Source organism: Copadichromis virginalis, linkage group LG16 (genome assembly GCF_057382275.1).
Source record: "Copadichromis virginalis isolate Kocher_CV1m ecotype Utaka linkage group LG16, C_Virginalis_male_GT1.1, whole genome shotgun sequence".
Taxonomy (NCBI): Eukaryota; Metazoa; Chordata; class Actinopteri; order Cichliformes; family Cichlidae; genus Copadichromis; species Copadichromis virginalis.
In genome coordinates, this window is record NC_140633.1 from 19261656 (window position 1) to 19281970 (window position 20315).

The 20315-nt window shown below is 39.8% G+C and overlaps 1 protein-coding gene and 1 long non-coding RNA gene across 3 annotated transcripts; one reads left to right on the plus strand and one right to left on the minus strand.

Moving 5' to 3' along the window:
• The first annotated feature begins 339 nt into the window (after positions 1-339).
• On the plus strand, positions 340-16107 carry kpna3 (karyopherin alpha 3 (importin alpha 4)). 2 transcript variants are annotated; one of them, XM_085435762.1, is made up of 17 exons: positions 340-506; positions 3028-3072; positions 7173-7262; positions 8449-8478; positions 8600-8652; positions 8740-8835; positions 10407-10492; positions 13218-13304; positions 13421-13590; positions 13908-13952; positions 14099-14230; positions 14320-14448; positions 14764-14868; positions 15144-15215; positions 15515-15677; positions 15794-15888; positions 16003-16107. In XM_085435762.1, the coding sequence occupies exons 1-17, from the start codon at positions 438-440 to the stop codon at positions 16099-16101; spliced, it is 1566 nt and encodes a 521-aa protein (XP_085291888.1). In that variant the 5' UTR covers positions 340-437; the 3' UTR covers positions 16102-16107. The 2 variants fall into 2 exon arrangements, with proteins under 2 accessions (XP_085291888.1, XP_085291887.1); XM_085435761.1 differs by lacking the exon at positions 340-506 and adding an exon at positions 2662-2814.
• On the minus strand, positions 16072-19838 carry LOC146690593 (uncharacterized). The gene is made up of 2 exons (XR_014915848.1): positions 19413-19838; positions 16072-16374 (listed from the first exon to the last, which is right to left on the minus strand). It is a non-coding gene; the product is annotated as an uncharacterized LOC146690593 (long non-coding RNA).
• Positions 19839-20315: the final 477 nt, after the last annotated feature.

A 20315-nucleotide genomic window follows, 5' to 3' on the forward strand; every position in this document is an offset into this window, starting at 1 on the left:
GAATAAATATTTCAAATGCTTGTCCTTGTTTGCACTAATGATGTTATTGTATGAAACCAAATATTGTTGATTCATTAAAGTTTTGTGTCTGGCGGCATCATTCTGGACCACTGTCATGTCTTGAGATTGTAGATCATGAAGCTGAGTGTTTTTCATTTGCCTCGCTGTTAACGTAGCGGTTTCGCAGCTTTTTTACGTCCGAAAGTCGTCGTCGTGCGCAGTAAATCGCAGGTGAATTTATTGTCACTGCATCGAGGAAAGCCGTGGAAACCAGGGCAGCCCAGACAGGAGGTATGCAATAACTCCTCCCCTCGCTCTGCGATCTGTTACGTACTCCTCCCTCTCTTCGGAGCCAGCAGCGGCGCAGGAGCTGCCGTGCCTCGTCTTTCACGGAGGAGATCCCGAAAGCCGGAGTAACAGCTAAACCCCATACAGCCATGGCAGAAAACGCCGGCTTAGAAAACCACCGCATCAAGAGCTTTAAAAACAAGGGGCGTGATGTCGAGGTGAGCTGACATATAAACGCTAGTCTTCGTAACACGACTCGAATTAGATTTATGTAGAAAACGACAGTCTTTGGGCCTCCGTGGGGAGCCTGGCCCCGGCAAAGCTCCCTGCCAGCCAGCCAGCCTGCTAGTTAGCAAGCTAGCTGGCTAATGCGAGCTATCGTGAGGAGTTCGCCATCAAAGGTGCTATCTTGCTACCGGTAAAATTCCTCGTAATGAACCAAAGGTGGTGATAGCTATCAAGTGCATACCAGTGGCTTGCAAATATTGTAATGTTTGTGAACGACAAACTGTTCTATTTGAATCGTTGGAACTGGGGGAATTAAAGGCAGACGATGTAGCTGTCAGTGCCAGCTAGCGCTGACTAGCTACTTGCAGAGACACCGGTCACAAGCAAGGCTGGGCCCTCCCGGCTCCGTAATCCTGATGTTCGCTCTGTTTTACAGCCAGCTGAACTCAAATGACACCCGTTTTAACTCGCGGCTGTCTCACACAATTGCCATATTAAGCAAAAAGAAAGTGCGTGTGTAATTAAATGTCTGTTCCATATCCACCCTAACCAAATATTGCCCCTCCTTGTTAGCTTGCTAATGTCAAGCAAATGACTAGCATGCGATGCCAGGTGAGGCGGCTGAAGAGGGCTGCTAACTAAGCCACTAAATGGTTAGCTGAAAGGTAGTGATGCGGTGACCTTAGCTTTACGGTACATTTTCAATCAGAAAAGCAAACTACACTGAAATTGCTACAACACCACGATGAAGTGAGGAGAGTCACTTTAGGCACAACATTAAGCTTGCATTGCTGTTAATAATAACTTTTTCTGACACTGCGGTTTTTTATGAAATTTCTTAAGTTAATCTTAGATATATTTCCTAATAAACAGTGCTGTTACAGAATAAATGGTGAGGACATTCATATCAGATTCGCTGCTAAGACTCATTCTAGAAATCGCCATCAGTAGTCTGTGTGCACAGCTGGCAAATCTACGCTGGGCATTTTGCAGCATCATTCATCTAACGAGTCTAATTATAAATTTCTCTGACAGCATTTGACTGCAATGCTCATTGACATGATTACCAAACCATTTGGGTAAAGGCTGGGTTCAGAGAAGTCAAGATAAAGGAAGCTGGGACCAAAGGCTGTAATGAAGTACCAGATATCTAGCTTTTTTTTTTTTTTTTTTTTTTAAAAGATTACATATGTTATTTTTTTGGGTTTCATCAGAAAACAACGCTCAGCCATGGCATTCACCAACAAAGACACACTTGTGCTGGGTTGTTCTGATCTATTGGTAATCCTGTGATAATCCTCAAACAAAGGTATGTCTGGAAATGGCCTTTCAAAAGCCACCAGTTTCCAGAAAAACTCCAGTTTCTAAAAACACAGATTGAAGACCTTTGGGTGGTTGTTTTGAAACTCAGAGTCACTTTGACAAGCACATGGCTACTATGACAGGCAGATTTGTGCCAAGTGAATTCCGGATGCTATTTTTGACAAATTGTTTGACCTGGGTCCTCTTAAGAGTCTCGGCGTGAATTTGAGTTTTTGTAAACGGATGACTCAGACTACAGCAGAGGGGGGGGAAAGCCAGTTTGGGGTTTTATTTATTTAGGTCAGGCATAACAGATTGCTCTTCATGTCTGACACCATTTGGAACAGCAATGAATTGCAAAGCAGTAAAGTCTCGCTGCTACAGGCCATAAAACCCTCCTTTTGTTTTACTGCACATCATACACAGTGTGGCTATTGGACAGGTTGTTTTTTGTTTTGTTTTTTTGACTCCCAGTAACAAATCTGAAAAGAGTTGTTGTTTTTTTCCTCCTCTTTTGGTGTGTCTGGTAGCACCTGTGTGCCCTCATCAATTTTAATTTTATTTAAACATAATTGTTGTACCAGTATTGTAGGAACTTTTAAATCTTTTAGGTCCATCAAACAATCAGAATTTCAGCAATGAATCAGTTTAAATGTTTTGGTCTAGTTTAATTTCTCTTGATAGTCAGGCTGGGCGGCTACTTTTCATCTCGGCAAAGGAAAACATTTTTCAGCGTACGCGTCGTTATTGTTGTTTTGCCACGGTTGGGAGACACCTCTGCTCTGCAGCCTCCCAAGTTATGACTTTCCCAAATTACGTAAGAGGCTATTTAGGAAAGCAACATGAACCTCTTCAAATAGTCACAAGATCTGAGACCATCTCAAACTGTTCTGGATGAATTGGAAACCCAGCAGACGCACAAATACAGCAATTAGTTACTCTCTTTCTGAGTTGTTTTATTACGACTTTCAGTTGGATTGGTGATGGTTGCCTTTTGTGAGATACAGAATCTTGGTTTTTCATCAATTTTGTGTCACCTGTTTTTGACTAGTGTTGTTGTTGTTGTTTTTTTTATTAAATATATATCCATTAAATCACTTGGCGTAAAAGGCTACAGTTTCTATTTTCTAACCACAATAAATGACATGATTTCTCAAAAAAAGTGGGGGGGAAATTTCTCATTTCCTGTTGTGTTTGTTTTCATTGCAGACTATGAGAAGACATCGAAATGAAGTGACAGTTGAGTTGAGAAAGGTGAGAAACAATGCCCCATTCATCTACACACACAAGTATTGCAAACCTATTTCTGTTTTTCAACCAATGGATTTGGGCGTATTGGGCTTTAACATGCTTCATATGGATGTTTCACATTAAGAGTTTCTACAAACGCTTGGGACATTTGGGAAGAAATCTGCCTTTGCAACCTGAAATTGCATAGACTGAGGGTTTAGCTTTAGCAGTGCTTTAACCAAAAAGTAGCAGCAGATTCTCTGCGCCATCTGTCTGCCTAAGAAGCATTCAGGCACATGATTGAGCTATAGCATGCTTGCCCTTGTCCAGTACACAATCACTGTGGTTAGATGCACATCCGGGTGTGTAGACTGAGTAAATTACAAGCCATTATGCGGTTAATTAACGCAGCTGGATTGATTAAAATAGGATTCTGTGTGTTCTGTCAGAGATGTGAGACGGGCAACTGAAAAACAGAGCTGAATAGCTGTATTAATAAATGTAGCTTATGAAACTTCTATATTTATATTTTGTAGAGCACAGTGAACATCCTGATGTTGTTAATAGAAGATGATCTGCACTGTAGGTCTGCTTCAGGTGGTTCTGCCAAGAGATTTGCATACTCAAAAAGGACTGGGATTACTTCTGATAATTGGTATGCCATCTGCAAATGTATTTTTGCAGTAAAATTGGATCTTAATTGAATGCAGTGTGCACCAGTGCAACAAAAGTACCAGAGGCTTCAGAATATATTCAATTTCTACTTTGTGTTGCTAAATTATGTAAAACGGCAACAACAAATGGTTCTGGATTAAAGTTTATTTGATCAACTTAAATACGGAGATTACATTGAAAGGGCAAAAATAACCTTAATTGTTTTTTCTTCCTTTCCTGTCTGCATTGAGTGTTAGCTTAACATATGAAGGGGAGGTAGATCCCCCTCTACCTCCGTTCATAAGGTGTCATTTGGGTATTTATTTTGTCCTGCACCACAAAAGGAAATCAGTATGATGTTATTAAAATGCAAACTGATCTTTTTTTTTTTTTTTTTTTTTTTTTTTTTTTTAAATCCACTTTACCGAATCAGTTTATTCATTGCTAGTATGTTTAGCTTTGAATCCATATTTTTGGGGGTATTTCAAGGATTGGCCCAATCATTAACCTCTAGGTATAGCATCACTTTTCATTTGCTGGGTAATATTTTCAACTAATTGTGCTGCTTCTTTAGGGTGTGGAGTCATTAAGAGATGTGATTCAGTTAACTGATCTTAACTGAAAAGAAGTATTGCATTCATTCTGCTCTCTGTTGTGGCTTCATCAGTGAACACATATAAATGAGTTCACTGAAAAGTCTGCGTGTCTCAACAATACCTTTTCTACCCGATCACAAGTGATGTGCTGCAGCTTGTATCATGTTTTTCTGTATGTGATTCTATTGGCATTGCTCTAGTATGGGTGTTTTCTATTGTTTTGTTTTGTGTGTTGTTGTTTTGTTTTGGGGGGGGGATCTTTAGACAACTCCCTGGCTGTTCTATATACAAGAACTAGAATCCATTTAGGTTATGTTGTTGAAGCCATTCCGACAGTGGGCTCCTAATCTGTTAATTTGAGTTATTAAGTAATCCCAAGTTTGCATCTGATTTTTTTTGATTTTTTAAACTTTTTAACATGTTTGAGAAGAATCATTGTTTTTGTTGCACAAGTTGTTAGTCATATGTAGATTTCTACAAATGTAGCCTTTGTGGACACTTTAAAGTGCCAGATAGATATTCCTTACAGATCCTGCAATTAACACCATGAGGACAAAGTCATTTGTAGATATTTTATGATTTTAAATGACTGGAAGCCGGTCCTCAAGAAGCTTTAGATCAGAAACAAGATCTGTATGATCTGCATTGAGACTTTGAAATTTGTCTTTAATTGAAATTGTGGCTCTTAAAAATTTGAGCTGTTTACCAACAGTTCAGTCTTTACAGCAGGGAAACCAAATCCCAAGTGAAACCACTTCTTAGAAACTTTCTTTTAAGCTTACTGATGTGTCAGAGCCTGTTCTCACTTTTATGTAGTTGGAAGCTGATTTCAATTTATTGCCACTGCTAGCTTGGTGAGGAATATAGCAGGTTTTAATGGTCGACTTGCTAGGAAAATGGGAAGTAGGTGGAGTAATTTATTGAAACTTGTGCAAATATGCATGGAAACATACAGAATATGAGTGAAATTCTAATGTCAATATTTTGTATGACCACCATTTAAAGCTCGTTGGATGTTGCCTGCTTTTATTTATTTATTTAAATGATCCCACACAGTTTCAATACTGTTGCTTTGAAAGAGTCATTTTTGTATTTTTGTTGTTGTTTTTATGTGTATGTTTGTTTCCCCACCCTCCACCCAGGTGTGCTTTTTGCAGCGTGTTTGGGTTTGTCATGCAGACTCTCTCCAGATGGTTTTACATGGTGGATTAAAATTTTATGGTACTTTTCTCTGTTCATAATTCCACCAATTTTGCAAACACCTCCAACACCACTGGCTAAGATGGAGCCCCAAACCATGATGGTGGCTGCACCGTGGTTTTCAAATGCCTTAAATTGACAGTCATTTGAACTATAAATTTCAAATTTGGATTAATTTCTCTAACTGAGCACTAACTTTCAGTCTAGTTGATGATCAATTGAAGGGTCAGATGCATCTCTCAGTTCTGTGGGAGGATCCCCCCCCCCCTGACGATACTTCTTAAGGACATGACTTTCAGATGCTATAGAAGATGGCCTGGCTGCTTTCTTTCCTTTTGTAAAGCTCAAGACTCTTGTGCAGGACTGTATATTTCATGTTAAAAAAGCAAAACAAAAAACTAAAGCTTTAAGATAAATGTAGTGGAGTAAATGCTGTGCCGCTCTTTAGAATCACCTGCATGTTGCAAGAGGGAGGCTGGCTGCTCTCAGCTTGAGCAAAGTGTACAGGAAGTCTGCCATATTTAAAGCTCCAAATTAATGTCTGCAAATAGAGATAACTTTATTTTATTTTTTTCTTTATTTAGTTTAGCTGTGTTTGAAGTGGGTGGGTGGAGCTAGAAACATTTTCTTCACATTTAAACTTTGCATATGTGGTTTGATAGAGGACCTTTATTGGTATTTTAATGTGAAAATATTGATTGCTTATTTATTTTTAAACTGACCCTAGGCCAGTTGGTTAGGGCAAATGGGGTTCTGTAGAACCTGCAAGAAATCCAGAAGCATGTTTTTGTTCATGTTCATGTCATGTTCATTTTAACCACGTGTGTGAAATTGACATACTGTCCCTGTGTTTTTGTAGTTCCCAGTCTCCCCATATTGGAGGGGTATCTGGTTAGTGGAAGGTGAAAGTGACTCTACTCTAATTTAGTGTAAAGTGAGAGAAATTTATATTGACTGTTTCCAAGTAACATTTCTATAAAAATCTGTTCTTAGCAACACAGCATTGAACAACTGAACACTATTAAGACAGTTGCCATATATAATCACCACACTTAGAAAAAGAAGCGTATAAGATGTATAAGACCTAAACTTGAAATTCAAATTAACACGTGGTAAACTGTGGCATTGTGCTTTCAGGGAGAGTCGGAGAATGTTGGTAAACCAATGCATAAAGCAGCACAGCCTTCAGTAGCTGGGGATGTTGAAACATAAAATATTACTGCTGAGGTGGTCTCAAGTCTGGTACATTCCATTTGGATCAGAGGAACAAGAAGCACTGCACTAGCTGATTAGTCATCAGTGACGCACATCGGCACTCTGAGCTGGAATGTAGGGCAAGGGAATCTCCTCCTACCACTGACTCGCATGTCCTGTAGATTGATACCAAATGAAAACGTTTGATGGGGACGCCGAGTGTGTTGAGGGTTAAAGGGTAAAGGTTCAGCGTCTGTTTGCTTTGTGGGTTCTCCTGCAGGCATTCTTTTCTGGATTAACCCCTATGATACGAGATTCTTTTCATCTGGCATGCTGGATATCCTGCAGAAAATGAAAAAGTTTGGCAAAGAGAAAAACGCTCTGCCTAGACTCACTGTTGGTTTAAGAATTCATGAATGCATTAATGAATGCTTTCATCTCCTCCTCTCATTGGTCTTCTTGTCTTTTTCCTCTTGTTAGAACAAACGAGACGAACATTTACTGAAGAAGAGAAATGTCCCGCAGGAGGAGAGTCTGGAGGACTCTGATGTCGACTCAGACTTCAAAGGGGTAAGTGTGGGTGTGTGGTGGGTTTGATTTGAGTGAGCGAGATGTAGCGAAACCGGACTATATGGATATCAGGTCAGAAGGGTTAAAAAGGTGGGCAATGTACCGTGTATGGGATGTGTCAATAGGATTCCAGTTAAAAAAAAAAAAAAATCACTTTAATCTCTCATCTTTTTAGATGACGAGGTTGTTAATTAGTATGCCAGGTGATACTGAGAGGAACCCCCACTTAATTTTTTTTTTTTAATTATTATTATTCAGCCTGCATAGTTCTCATACAACCAGGGGAGGATGAAAAATAAAAAGCATGACATTGTGTAATATCTTGCCAGAAGCCTGAACACTAGGTGTCAAAAGCAGGGAGGGTTCATCACACTGTTAAGACTTAACAGTGACTAATGCCATAGAAGATCCCAGTCTTATAAAATCTCAGTACAGACTTTGACTCACTGTAATTGCAAGAATTTTGCAACATTGTTTAGTCTTGTAGTTGGGTATAAAACATTTCATTCACCCCATACCAAAGCCCAGAAGAACCGTTTACCCCTTTGGATTGTCAGAAACAAAGGTAGTCTGATATAAAGGTCGAATGTGCAGCTTTCTGCTTTTTTTTTTTTTGTTTTGTTTTCATCAGTATTATCTGAAAGCAACCAGGAATTTCACATATGTGCACTAGAGGTGCTCCCTAATGAACTAGCAGGTGCATATTTACAATACCAGTTTATTATTTGACTTGTGAGGCAGAGAAAGAATGTGTTGCAGTAACAAGAAATACAAAATTGTAATGCACTACTTTGTAAAATGTAAATCTTACAACCAAGCCAACTGTTTAACAATACGAGCAAAATCTGTAGTGATTCTGAATGTGTCACAACAAAACAGCAAGTAGGCTATGCAGCGTTAATGCAAATGGCTAAGTTTTGTCTTCACATGATGAGCCATCTTTGCAGTTGGTCTGCAATGTTCTTCATCTTTTTGGAGTCTTTCCTCTCAAAATGATCCCACACTTTGGATTTCCTGTCCAGTCTAGTAAATTTAATGAAGTTAGTTAGTTTGTTATATTAACCCCGAATAACGAATAAAATGCACCATAGTGACAATGTGTAGCGTTAGCTCTTCACTTGCTATTGATTGCATGTTCTTAGCAAATTACGACATTGCTAATATTCTTCATTTTCTCTTTGCTTAGCAAAATGTTACGCTCGATGCCATTCTACAGGTACGTTTATCTCGTTCACGCCTTTTAACAAATATTGAATCCTTTCCCAAATGTACCAGCAGTGCTACCTTAACTTTTGGCTAGTTATGCTGATGTCAGTTATGGCTCTTGTTCACTGCAGAACGCTACCAGCGATAATGCGGTTGTACAGCTCAGTGCTGTACAGGCAGCCAGGTGAGTAGCTGATGAAACACTTTTGTATAAATACCAGTTCTTCCTTGTGTTTTCTGGTGTTAACTTTTTTGCATTCGATTTTTTTAGAAAACTGCTCTCAAGTGACCGAAATCCTCCCATTGATGATTTGATAAAATCTGGGATCCTGCCTATTTTAGTCAAATGCCTGGAAAGGGATGACAAGTAAGTGTGCTTCCTAAGTAGTACTTTTTTATTAAAGTTTTTTAAAATTATTATTTTGTTTAGCTTTTTGTTAATGTAATAACTTTTATTACTGATCTTGCTGCATCATTTCTCTGCTGCAGTAGAATCATTGTGTGCATGAGTGTTTCCCACTGTGTCCACACGTTAGAGTGTGTGGAGGCATGCAGGGCAGCTGGCTCATCCTCTCAGTACAAACCAAGCCAAATATATCAACATTCCTGTCTCTCGGAGTTCCCCAATTCCCAGGACCTTGTGTTCACTGAGGGGGGGGCAGGAATGAAAAACTCGAGTGAAAGAGCTTGTAAGGAAGTAATTGTAAAGATTTTACCATGACAACTAACAGCTGATAGCATCATGTTGACATTATTAGATATTTGTACATCAGGACTGGACTATTAAACTAGTTGATAGGGGGGCTTTGGGTTTTTTACCCCTCTCCACTCCTCCCCACGCCAGCGATCATCACACTTCACTTCACCTAATTGTTGCCAATGCTGTGGCTATATTTAGCAGCTTTAAACACCCCTTTTTTTTCTTTTTCCTTTTTTTTCCCCCTCTTCCCCAAAAGTGCCAAACAAGTAATTAGGGAATAAACGCTCAATAGTGCTGCACTACAATGACAAGCTTTTGCTCTCGGATGGCAGACACAGCACTGCTTTGTGTATGTTGTTTTCAGTGAGTGGCACTAGCAGCAGTACCCTTAAAATATTCACTGCTGATTACTATTGAAGCTCCTGAACCCAAAAATCGTATTCAGGGTAGCCCTTAATATGTTGCCATAGCGCTGTGGCAGAAACCCAAGCCAGCTCAGCTTGATGTAAAGCCTCACAATAGAATTTACAGCATGAAAACCTCTGCCAATTAAAAATGGACAACCTATCCTTTGGAGGTCTATAAATTATCTGTGAATGCCTGGCAGGGCAGGAAATAAAGCGGGTCTCTTCACAACTGGATACCTCCCAAAAAGAAGCTGTTTTATTCTTTTAAATCCCAGAAGGTGAAACTTAGAAACTTCAGATCATGGCAGGTTGTCTGATGAAACATTTCTTTGGGAAGACGGAATTATCATCCTTTGTTACAATTAGCTAGCATTTGGCTGGTGGGTGGCGTGAGAATCACTTTTATGTGTGTGATTTTTATTTTGTGTTGCATCAGTTTTCCTAAACTCATTTTAATGATGGTTCTCCATTTTGAGTGCAGTTAAACTGAATGACACAGTTTCTAGACCTTTCTGGTGTCAGATTTGTTATCTGTCACAAGATCTTGGACTACCTGTATTAATTCTGCTGTTGTAGTTATCTTTTTCTTGAAAAGCCAGCCGTTGAAAACTCTGTTCTCTAAATGAGCACCACAGTTTGGTTAAAGCATGTTTTGCTCTAATTAGTTCAAGAAGGCCCAAAACAAATATGTTAAGAATTTGAAATGGCAAGTGGGGGGGGGTTGCACATGGATATTATTAATCCCTGCTCCTTCCATTCTGTCTCGTCTACTGCAGAATAAATTAGCTTACTTTGTTTTCTAACTGGTTTTGTTTTCCCTCTGTCTTACAGCCCGTCGCTTCAGTTTGAGGCAGCTTGGGCTCTGACCAACATTGCCTCTGGGACGTCAGCACAGACCCAGGCTGTGGTTAAATCCAGTAAGCTGACCCCACGGTTCATGTTCCCCTGTGTTACCCCTTCAGTCTGTGTTTATATTCTGTCTGCAATTTGCCAAGCAAGCATATTTATTTATTTTTTCACCCAGTAAGGCTTAGTTAGTTCTTGGGGTAAGGCTTTTTTTTTTTCTGCCTCAAAGTAAAACATGGTTATCTAATAAAACTAACATGACTCTATAGCTAAAACCATGTTTAATATTCAAAAGATAAGATGGCTGTTAGAGATGTGGAACAACTTAGTTTGAAATTATGGAAAGCCCCATATTAAACACATGCATGTTTGCTGAGAGTTATAATGAGGGGTAATTTATGCTTAGACGTCTACATGGCACATTTAATCATGTTGGCATTTAAAAAAAAAAAAAAAAAGACACAGCATCCCTTTCTGTTGCTGGGAAAGCTTTGTGCTCACTTGCTATCGGTCTAACATATTTTAATGATAAATTTGTAAATTTTGAAGACCATGAACAAATTGGTTTAGACAAAAGGTTTCTTTATGGTCCAGCCAGTGCATCGAATGAATCAAACTATAATGGTTGTAGCGTATGTATATATTTGCATTGCACTTCCATTTTCTCTATATGAGTGGGCCAATCTTGACAAAATTTGCATAAACACTGCCAAGGCATTTTGAGTGCATCTATATGACACACATTTTATACAGATCCCACAATCATCTTTTTTTTTTTTTTTTTTTGTACATTTGAGAGTTCAGTTAAGCACCAAATGGAGTGTTGGATTGGAATAGTGTGTCACACAATATAATGTACACTATTGCCAGAAGTATTCACTCAGTCATTCAATTCAGGTGTGCCAATTGCATCAATGTTTAATGTGTATAAAATCAAGCACCTAGGCATGCAGGCTGCTTCTACAAACATTTGTGAAAGAATGGGTTGCTCTCAAGAGCTCAGTAAATTCCAGTTTGGTACCATAATAGGATGTACCCAGTGCAGCAAGTCCACTTGTGAAATTTTCTTGCTATTAAATATTCCACAGTTGACTGTTAGTGGCATTATAACAAAGTGGAAGCTACTGGGAATGACAGAAACAACAGCAACTCGGCCAAAAAGTGGTAGACACATGATGGTCTGCACAGAGGTCGCCAACTTTCTGCAGTCAGTTACTACAGACCTCTAAACTTTACATCACCTTTAGCTCAAGAACAGTGTGTAGAAAGAGCTTCATGGAATGTGTTTCCCTGGCCTACCAGTTGCATCCAAGCCTTACATCACCAATTGCAAAGCAAAGATTTGGATGCAGTGGTGTAAAGCACACCACCCTTGACTCTAGAACAGTGGAGACGTGTTCTCTGGAGCAATAAATCACTGTTCTCCATTTGGTATCCGATAGATGAGTCTGGGTTTGCCAGTTGCCAGGAGAACCGTACTTGTGTGACTGCACTGTGTCAATGGTAAAGTGTAGTGGGTTAGTGGATTATTGTGTGGGGCTGTGTTTTAGGATTTGTTATAGCGAAAGGCACTTTTAATGCGTCAGCATTCCAAGACAATTTGGACAATTTCATGCTTCCAACTCTGTGGGAACAGTTTGGGAGCAGCCTCTTCCTGTTCCGAAACGACTGCGCATGAGTGCACAAAGAACGGTCCATAAAGACATGGATGAGCAAGTTTGTCATGGAAGAGCTGCACAGTGTCTTGATCTCAGCCTGACACAACACCTTTCGGTTGAATCGCAGTGGAGACTGAGCCAGGCCTTCTCATCTAGCATCGGTGTCTGACCTCACAAATGTGTTTCTGGAAGAATGATAAAAAAAAATTCCATAAACACACTCCTAAACCTTGTGAAAAGCCTTCCCAGAAGAGTTGAAGCTGTTATTGCTGCAAAGGCTGGGCTAACATCATTTTAAACCCTATGTATCAGGAATGATATGTCACTCGTGTTCATATGCATGTGAAGGCAGATGAGCAAATACGTTTGACACAATGTAGTGTGTCATAGCATCATACTGTAATGATTGTAACACATGCATGTTTATGTTCCCGTAGTAAGTTGAATCAAATGTCTGGATTTCACATCACCAAGTTGTGATTGTGACCATAAAGAAACAGAAGTGAGTGTAGGTCCTCAGCATTTTGAGAGTGAGTGCGTAGAGCCAGTTACCAAACCATTTCATTAATAGCCATAACACATTACACCATGTGTTACAGCTATTTTTATTTTTTATTTTTTTATTTTTATAGTCATTTAACACCTGAGCCATTACGGTGCCCCTGTAGAAAGCTGTATCGATTAGCATAGAAGCCTATTGTCTAGAAGATGTAGTACTTGGAGTATAGCTGAAAGCTTTCTTCATAATACAGAACCATCTCTAAAGTGGAGAGGACCTGCTTGTATGAGGGGTGTATGTGAAAAATGACCATTCATCTCACCCCTCCATAATAACTGTTAGTCCTAAACAAATCAGGTGTCTGTGTCAGTTTCATCTCTGTTAGTCTCTATAGAAATACAAGTGTCTTAACCCATTGTGGTCCAGCATGGTTGGAGCAGATGTAATGATAGTTCAACACATTACTGTGCGTAAGGCAAAAGTCTGTTGGCTCATTCTGCAAGACAAGTGGTGGACATTTGGACTCATGTTTTGTTTGTTTGGTTTTATCCCCCTTGCTAGATTCTGATCATTTAAGGTGGCAAAATAAACAGTCCATCACCCTGGGCACATCTGATAGTTTAATCTTTGTGCTTGCAGATGCAGTGCCCTTGTTCTTGCGACTGCTACAATCTCCTCACCAGAACGTATGTGAACAGGCTGTGTGGGCTTTAGGAAACATTATAGGTGAGTGTCCCTCTATGATAGATGTGCTTGTTTTTTATTTTGTTTTTATTTATTTTAATACTGCTTGGAAGCAACCATCCAGAGTTCTGTTGACCTCTGCCCCCTTGCACAATCAGGTGATGGGCCACAGTGCAGGGATTATGTCATCTCTCTGGGTGTGGTCAAGCCCCTGCTTTCTTTCATCAATCCATCAATCCCCATCACCTTCCTCCGTAATGTTACCTGGGTCATTGTTAACCTCTGCCGCAACAAGGATCCACCACCACCCATGGAGACTGTGCAAGAGGTGGGTGTGACTGCATGTGTGTGTGTGCGCGTGCGTGCGTGTGTGTACCAGCTCTCATGTGCCATACAGATGGTTGAGTTTCTTTGCATTTGACTCTGTCACAGCAGGCTGAGTCACGCTGAGCTTTTACAGCACATTTTCAGTAGCCAAATCAGCCTCTTCACCCCGGGGAACTTCTGACTAGAAAGCTTTTGCTGACAATTGAAGTCTGGTTTTGACAGCTGTTCCTCTTGTGATGTTTTTTTTCTCCTGTTTTTACCTTCATCTATTCCTTTGCCTACTTCCAACCCACTCACAACCTACTTCTTTCCCCACAGATATTGCCTGCCCTCTGTGTGCTAATATATCACACCGACATAAATGTAAGTATCAGGCTGTGCTGTGATTACTCAAGTTATCGGTTTACTAATGTACATAAATTATAAAGACAAAATTTAGTGCTTAGTTTTTTCAGTTCTAGCAGTATAGTAACTGTCTCAATTCTTACGTGTTCTGACTCTGTGTATAGATCCTAGTAGACACAGTGTGGGCTTTGTCCTATCTGACGGACGGAGGCAACGAGCAGATTCAGATGGTCATTGATTCTGGAGTTGTTCCATTTCTTGTGCCTCTCCTCAGCCATCAGGAGGTGAAAGTTCAGGTAAGACTAATTCAGTCCTCCCACCCGGTCCACACTCTGAAGCCAATTTTTATTTGAAGTTGTATTCCTCTTTTGTTCACAAACTATAGACGGCAGCTCTGAGGGCAGTGGGAAACATTGTGACGGGGACAGATGAGCAGACACAGGTGGTTCTCAACTGTGATGTTCTGTCACACTTCCCCAACCTGCTCACACATCCTAAAGAAAAAATTAATAAGGTATGAGATCCTCAGCCTTTAAGCTCATTATGCTTTTTCTTCTAGTTTCTTATAGCTTTACATTAAAGTAAATGGAGAGTAAAGTAGTATTTATTGTACAGATAATGTAACGGGAGCAAGTTTTTTGTTGTATGTAGTTATTTTATTTAATTACAGTCAAAGCTTGAGAGTTGTAAGTTAAACTGGTACTAATCTGTACTTAAAATCCATTATTTAGGTGAAATGTTAAAATATTTTTTATTGAAGCAGATTCATTCTATATAATACACTGAATGCAGTCTTTTTTTTGACCATTTGTGATTGGTCTGTTTGCAGGAAGCAGTCTGGTTCCTGTCCAACATTACAGCTGGGAACCAGCAGCAAGTCCAAGCTGTGATTGATGCTGGTCTGATTCCTATGATCATTCACCAACTGGCTAAGGTTTGTGTGTGGTTAGAAATTGGAGGAAGGGGGGGGGAAGCTCAAGATTTTCTCTAGTTTCTGTTCAGTTCTGTCCCCGCATGGTACCAGACACACGATGTGTAAATTCATCTTGGCATTTAGTTGCACTGACACCTTTTTATATTTTCTAGCCAGAAAGCAGAACAGTTTCTGATAGAAGACATGGAGACTGAATGCATATTTGGCCTACATATTGTGTGTATTTTGGCAATTTGCTGTGTAGTACATTTTGGTGACAGCCTGGCTCTCTACAGGGTGATTTTGGCACTCAAAAGGAGGCAGCATGGGCCATCAGCAACCTCACCATCAGTGGGAGGAAAGACCAGGTGAGCTTGGCTTGTGGACCAGACAAGATTTTTTTTTTGTACTTGGTTTAAAAAGATTTGCTACAGTGAAATGGGTATATGTTGTCTTAATGAAAAAAACAAACTGCATTTCTTCACTGCAGTAGGAAATGTTTGCCTCATTGTTTCTTTCAAGAAGCAGAAAAATAATAATTGTAGGCTGAAGCTACACAACATTGACTTAAGTTATGAAGGTCACTGTGAGTGCACTTTCCACACTTGTAACCATGTACCTATGTTGTAATCAAGTATGGATGTGGTGTATGTGTGGGTTTGTGTAGGTGGAGTTCTTAGTGGAGCAGAATGTCATCCCTCCGTTCTGTAACCTGCTGTCCGTGAAGGACTCCCAGGTGGTGCAAGTCGTCCTGGATGGCCTGAAAAATATTCTCATCATGGCAGGAGATGAAGCCAGTACTATTGCTGAGATCATAGAGGAGTGTGGAGGTCTGTGTTTGATGGTTTCCTTGTACCCTCTTAGAAACTTGGTGTAATTGGATTGTTTATCTTACTGAAGTTTTTTATAATGTTTGTTTCTAAAACTGTTGTTTTGTCTTTTTCAGGTTTGGAGAAGATAGAAAATTTGCAGCAGCATGAGAATGAGGATATCTACAAACTAGCCTTTGAGATTATTGATCAGTACTTTTCAGGAGACGATGTGAGTTAACCGCCACCATGCGTCTCACTTTCTGTTATTTTTGGATTTGTTTTCCTTTTTGGGCAATGTCTTACTCTAGCATTCGATCTTACAATGTTTGTTCTTTTTTTTCAGATTGATGAAGATCCTAGCTTGATTCCTGAAACTACTCAAGGAGGAACCTTCAATTTTGATCCAGCTTCCAACATGCAAACAAAGGAGTTTAATTTCTAAAAACCAGGATGTTTGGTTCAACCAGTTGCACGGGTACTCTGTAATCACCCCAGACATTCATCCATCTCTCCTCCAATCTGGCAACCTGGTACAGAAGGATATACTTAGCATCACGTCAACATGGAAACTCACCACTGAAGGGTTTACCCACCCCCATCTCTGCACTATGGGGTGTTTTTTTTTTTCTTCTTTTAAATGGTCATCGTTCACAGAACACTGCAACCCTTCATAGGAGTCCTTGTTATCCAACAGGCATATTCACCATCTGGCAACCTGCATCAGGAAGATTGTCAGTATTTTCTGCCAGTGCTTCTAAAATGTCACACAGAAAGGAAACCAGAAGGAAGGAAAAGCCTTCACGGAAAGATTCAATTACCAAATGTCAAGTTCTCACAAAGACGGAAAAATATAAGCACATTTTCAGACACATGAACACGCATGCATATACACGCACTTTTTTTTTTGACACTTAGAAGAATTTGTGTGCATACTTCAGTTAGAAGCCATCATATCACTCATGGGGAAGAAATACTGCTGTTTGTTTGTGCTTTATTTTGTGCTTTCCCCTTCCCTGGATTGTCCTCTAGTGTTACTTCACCCATGCACACTGACATACTACAAGTACATACATTAATACATTTCGTGACACTGATTCCTGATAGCCAGGGCACACCAATATCCTCTCTCTCGCCCAGTTTAAAGAGTTAATCCCAGAGCTAAGCCATGATTAACCACGGACCCCCACTGCCCTCCCAGGAGAGTCCTTGGGCAGGTGGAGGGGCGAAAGGGCTCTAAGGCAACAAGAGGACTCCGTGGCAAACTGACTGACGGGACTTCTGACTCAATGGCGTCACTTTTTTAATGTGACCTCTGTTGAATTATCAAACTTACTGTTCGTTTTAAAAAAAATCGTCAAAAATGTGAAGAAAATGCCATAATTCTTTTTTTTTTTTTTTTTTTTTTTCCCCCCCCCAATACAACTGTTAAGACCTGCTAATTGCCTGCTACTGATTAAGCAAAGCGGCAAAATTTTTATTTTAACGGATGTGAATACCTGTCACGGGAGGAATCACCTTTGGGCGAAGGCACAGAGACTTAAGAGGAACACATCAGCTGTAGCGTTTATCTCCCCCCGCCACCCACAGGACATCCTCCTTCTGAGCTCAGCCACGTCCTGGGATTCAGTAAACTATTTGCTCGGGATTCCCCTGTAATGTGAAACTCTGAATGGAGGGAGGGGGTTTAACGAAAAGAAAGAAAACAACTTAAAGCTAAAATCATCCTAATTGCAATATGACCTTTTTTTTTTTTTTTTTTTTTTTAAATTTCGCTACAGACAAATTGGTTTCATGTTTCCGCTTCTACTGGTTGGGTCTGTGGAGCTTCCTTTGTATTACTATTTTATTTTTTAGGTTTTCTTCAGTCTTATGCACACGTCTGAGAGGCATAACGATGTCTGACTGCAGAAACGACAAAAAGGACCTACACTCACTGAAGACTAGACTTGTACAACGAGTGCAGGTCCTGATCTTTACATTACTTAACTACTTTCGATAAAGAGGTCACATGTCATCACTCAATTTGAATAACTGTACAAAAACATGTGTATCTCTCCTTGCCGTCTAATGAATATATATTTACATAAAGCCTGTACAAAGCTGCTGCAGCTGACAGTCATTGGATGGACGATAACTGTCAAAGATGGCTGGGGAGGGTCTCTATTTTTTTTTTCTCCTTTTTGAAGCAATATTTCTTTTATTGTTTTTACTTTCGACTTGCATATGTATTGTGATGACATGCTGATAAATTGGAACAGGCTGGTTTTGTTTTGTTTTTTCCTCCTCTCTGTAGTGGTGACGGGCTGTTTAAAATGTACCATCCCGTGTCCTGGTTAATGTGCAGGCTTGGGGTAAATGTGTCAAACTTTAATCCCAATCATAGCCCTGGTCTGGAAGACTTAATGATCCCACCCCCCCGGTTGGCTGCTAACTACTTAGAGGGGTTCAGAGCTGGGGTTTGGGGTGGGGATTGGGGGGGTGGGGCTGGGGGTCACACTGGGGCTTTAAATACTGAGTGGGCTTGTTATGAGCAGCCCAGGCTTTTTTGTTTGTTTGTTTTTGGTTTTTTTGGGACTAGCTGTTTATTACTGAACAAAACTATAGAGAGGGTGTACAGTCATGAACTAGCAGACTAGACCGAGCCACTTTAAAGATTTACAATTTCGTTGCCTTGTATCCGCATTGGATACAAGCTTATGTTTGTTGCAAGATTTTTACTTGCTAATGAAAAGTTGTTTTAAATAAAATAATAGGAGAAAAGCAACAGACAGCGTTTTGGCCTCTGATTGTTTGTATCTTTTTATAAATTTTAGATTGAATTCTTCTCTTTAAGGTGGCTCACTGATGCTTTCAACTCTTGTGCATATTAAAGACGAGAATGAGTTGAAAATCATTGTGCCTTTTGTTTTTCATTTCAACTACAGCTAGGTTTTATCGAATAGAAACGAGACTGAGTGACTGGAGAATCTCTAAATAGGGGACGTGGCTTTAGTAACGCGTAGTCTCCTTGTTGTTGGAGTTTGCCAGTAGAAATGGTCAATGCTGCTCCCTGCTGTTGGAGAGTAACTTGCTTCCCTTCTAATGTCATTCACTGAACATTGTATGACACCATGCATCCCGACCATTTACACCCCCCCCCCCCCCCCCCCTTCTCTTGGAAAAACCACAAGCCATCATTGCCATTTTTCAGTTGGGGGGGATTCTGATATCTCCTCTTCATCTTTGACCCTCAGGACATGATCTGTGTTTCTGATCCTAACCAAAATAAACTTGCTGTTTAGCCGTTGGATCTTTCGTGCTTTTGTGACTCACACATATGGTAGCTGTTTTAAGTTGTATGGGTGAGAGTTGCTTTCTGCAGGGATTCATTTGATCTAAGTGTTTGTGAGGAAGATTGAACTCCCTTTGAGCTCAGTTTTTACGTGCTCTGAATATATTTTAAAGATGAGCATCGCTTCCTTTATGTGACTTTAGCAGGCTGACCACCTTGTTATGAAAAAGCAAATGTAAAGTACTCTTTCTCCTTTCTTTGGCTTGTCCTTTTTATAGGTCAGACATTTCAGCAGCTAATTGGATGATATTTATTTGTGGTTCATGGCTGTCTTTCAAGTAATTTTTAGACTTTACTCTGCCACCCTAATGTAGACTATACCAGACTTTTGGCTCTGCTGTACATATTCACAACTGAAAACTAGATTAGAGGAATAAATGCCTCATTTGTGCTGTGAATGTTTCCGTTAGCCGAATCCTTACGTGAGTGTTGATGAACACACTGGCTCACTCAATGATTAACTTGGACAGCAAACACTGAATCTGGATTTCCTGTGGAGTACAAAAAGAAGCAAAATAAGATAAGAGGCCTCCAAATGGAACGTTAATCCTGCTTGACCCAGATCCAAATGCACCAAGTTAACCGCGTGGGGAATTGTTTTGTTTTTTTAGTAAAGTACAAGTATTTTACATAACATGGTGCATTTTGGAAGAATATGTAATCAATAACTCTAAAGAGGCACACAGCAAATCTGAGAATGGATCATCTCTTGAGTGAGGATGCTAACTTCTTTCTTGACCTTTGGAAGAGCAGGCGACTAAAATGTCCACTTAGATCTGAAGGTTTTGGTTGCATTACAAAAGCTTCCTTTGCAGATCCGGGCACTCAGTTGTCTTGAAACTTTAAAAAAAACCTGACAAAGAGGGAGAGACACTCAAAAGTATATTTCAATGATGAGAAAATGCAATCAGAGAAACAACGACCTTTTATTATAGAGAGGTAAGGCAAACTTTATTTTCAGAAGATGTTTTTCCTGCTGATTCTGGTACCTCTGGGTAAAATCTGATTTTTATTTATGTAGTCTGACATAAGCAATGTACATAACTGATGTTTAAGACATTAAAGAATACAGTACTTTAAACTGTGCGTCAGGATTGTTCTTTACACTTCCAAATAACAGACACAAACGCACTACTAGTCTCCCCACCGCATCAAAAAAAAAAAAAAAAAAAACTCCCTGAGTATAAAAATATTAATTCTGAAATTTGGGCTTCAAAAGACCAGATGTCTCCAACTTCAAATCCTAGGTGTTTATTAAGTTCTGGTTATATCCATGTTGCATTTTGGATACGGCATAAAAGAATAACTATCTAACAAAAGTCTTA

Coding starts and splice junctions, on each gene's coding strand:
- kpna3 (XM_085435762.1), top strand. CDS start 438: ATGGCAGAAAACGCCGGCTTAGAAAACCACCGCATCAAGAGCTTTAAA. Junction 15,216..15,514: donor TCAGTGGGAGGAAAGACCAG/GTGAGCTTGGCT, acceptor GGGTTTGTGTAG/GTGGAGTTCTTAGTGGAGCA. Junction 15,889..16,002: donor AGTACTTTTCAGGAGACGAT/GTGAGTTAACCG, acceptor CTTTTTTTTCAG/ATTGATGAAGATCCTAGCTT.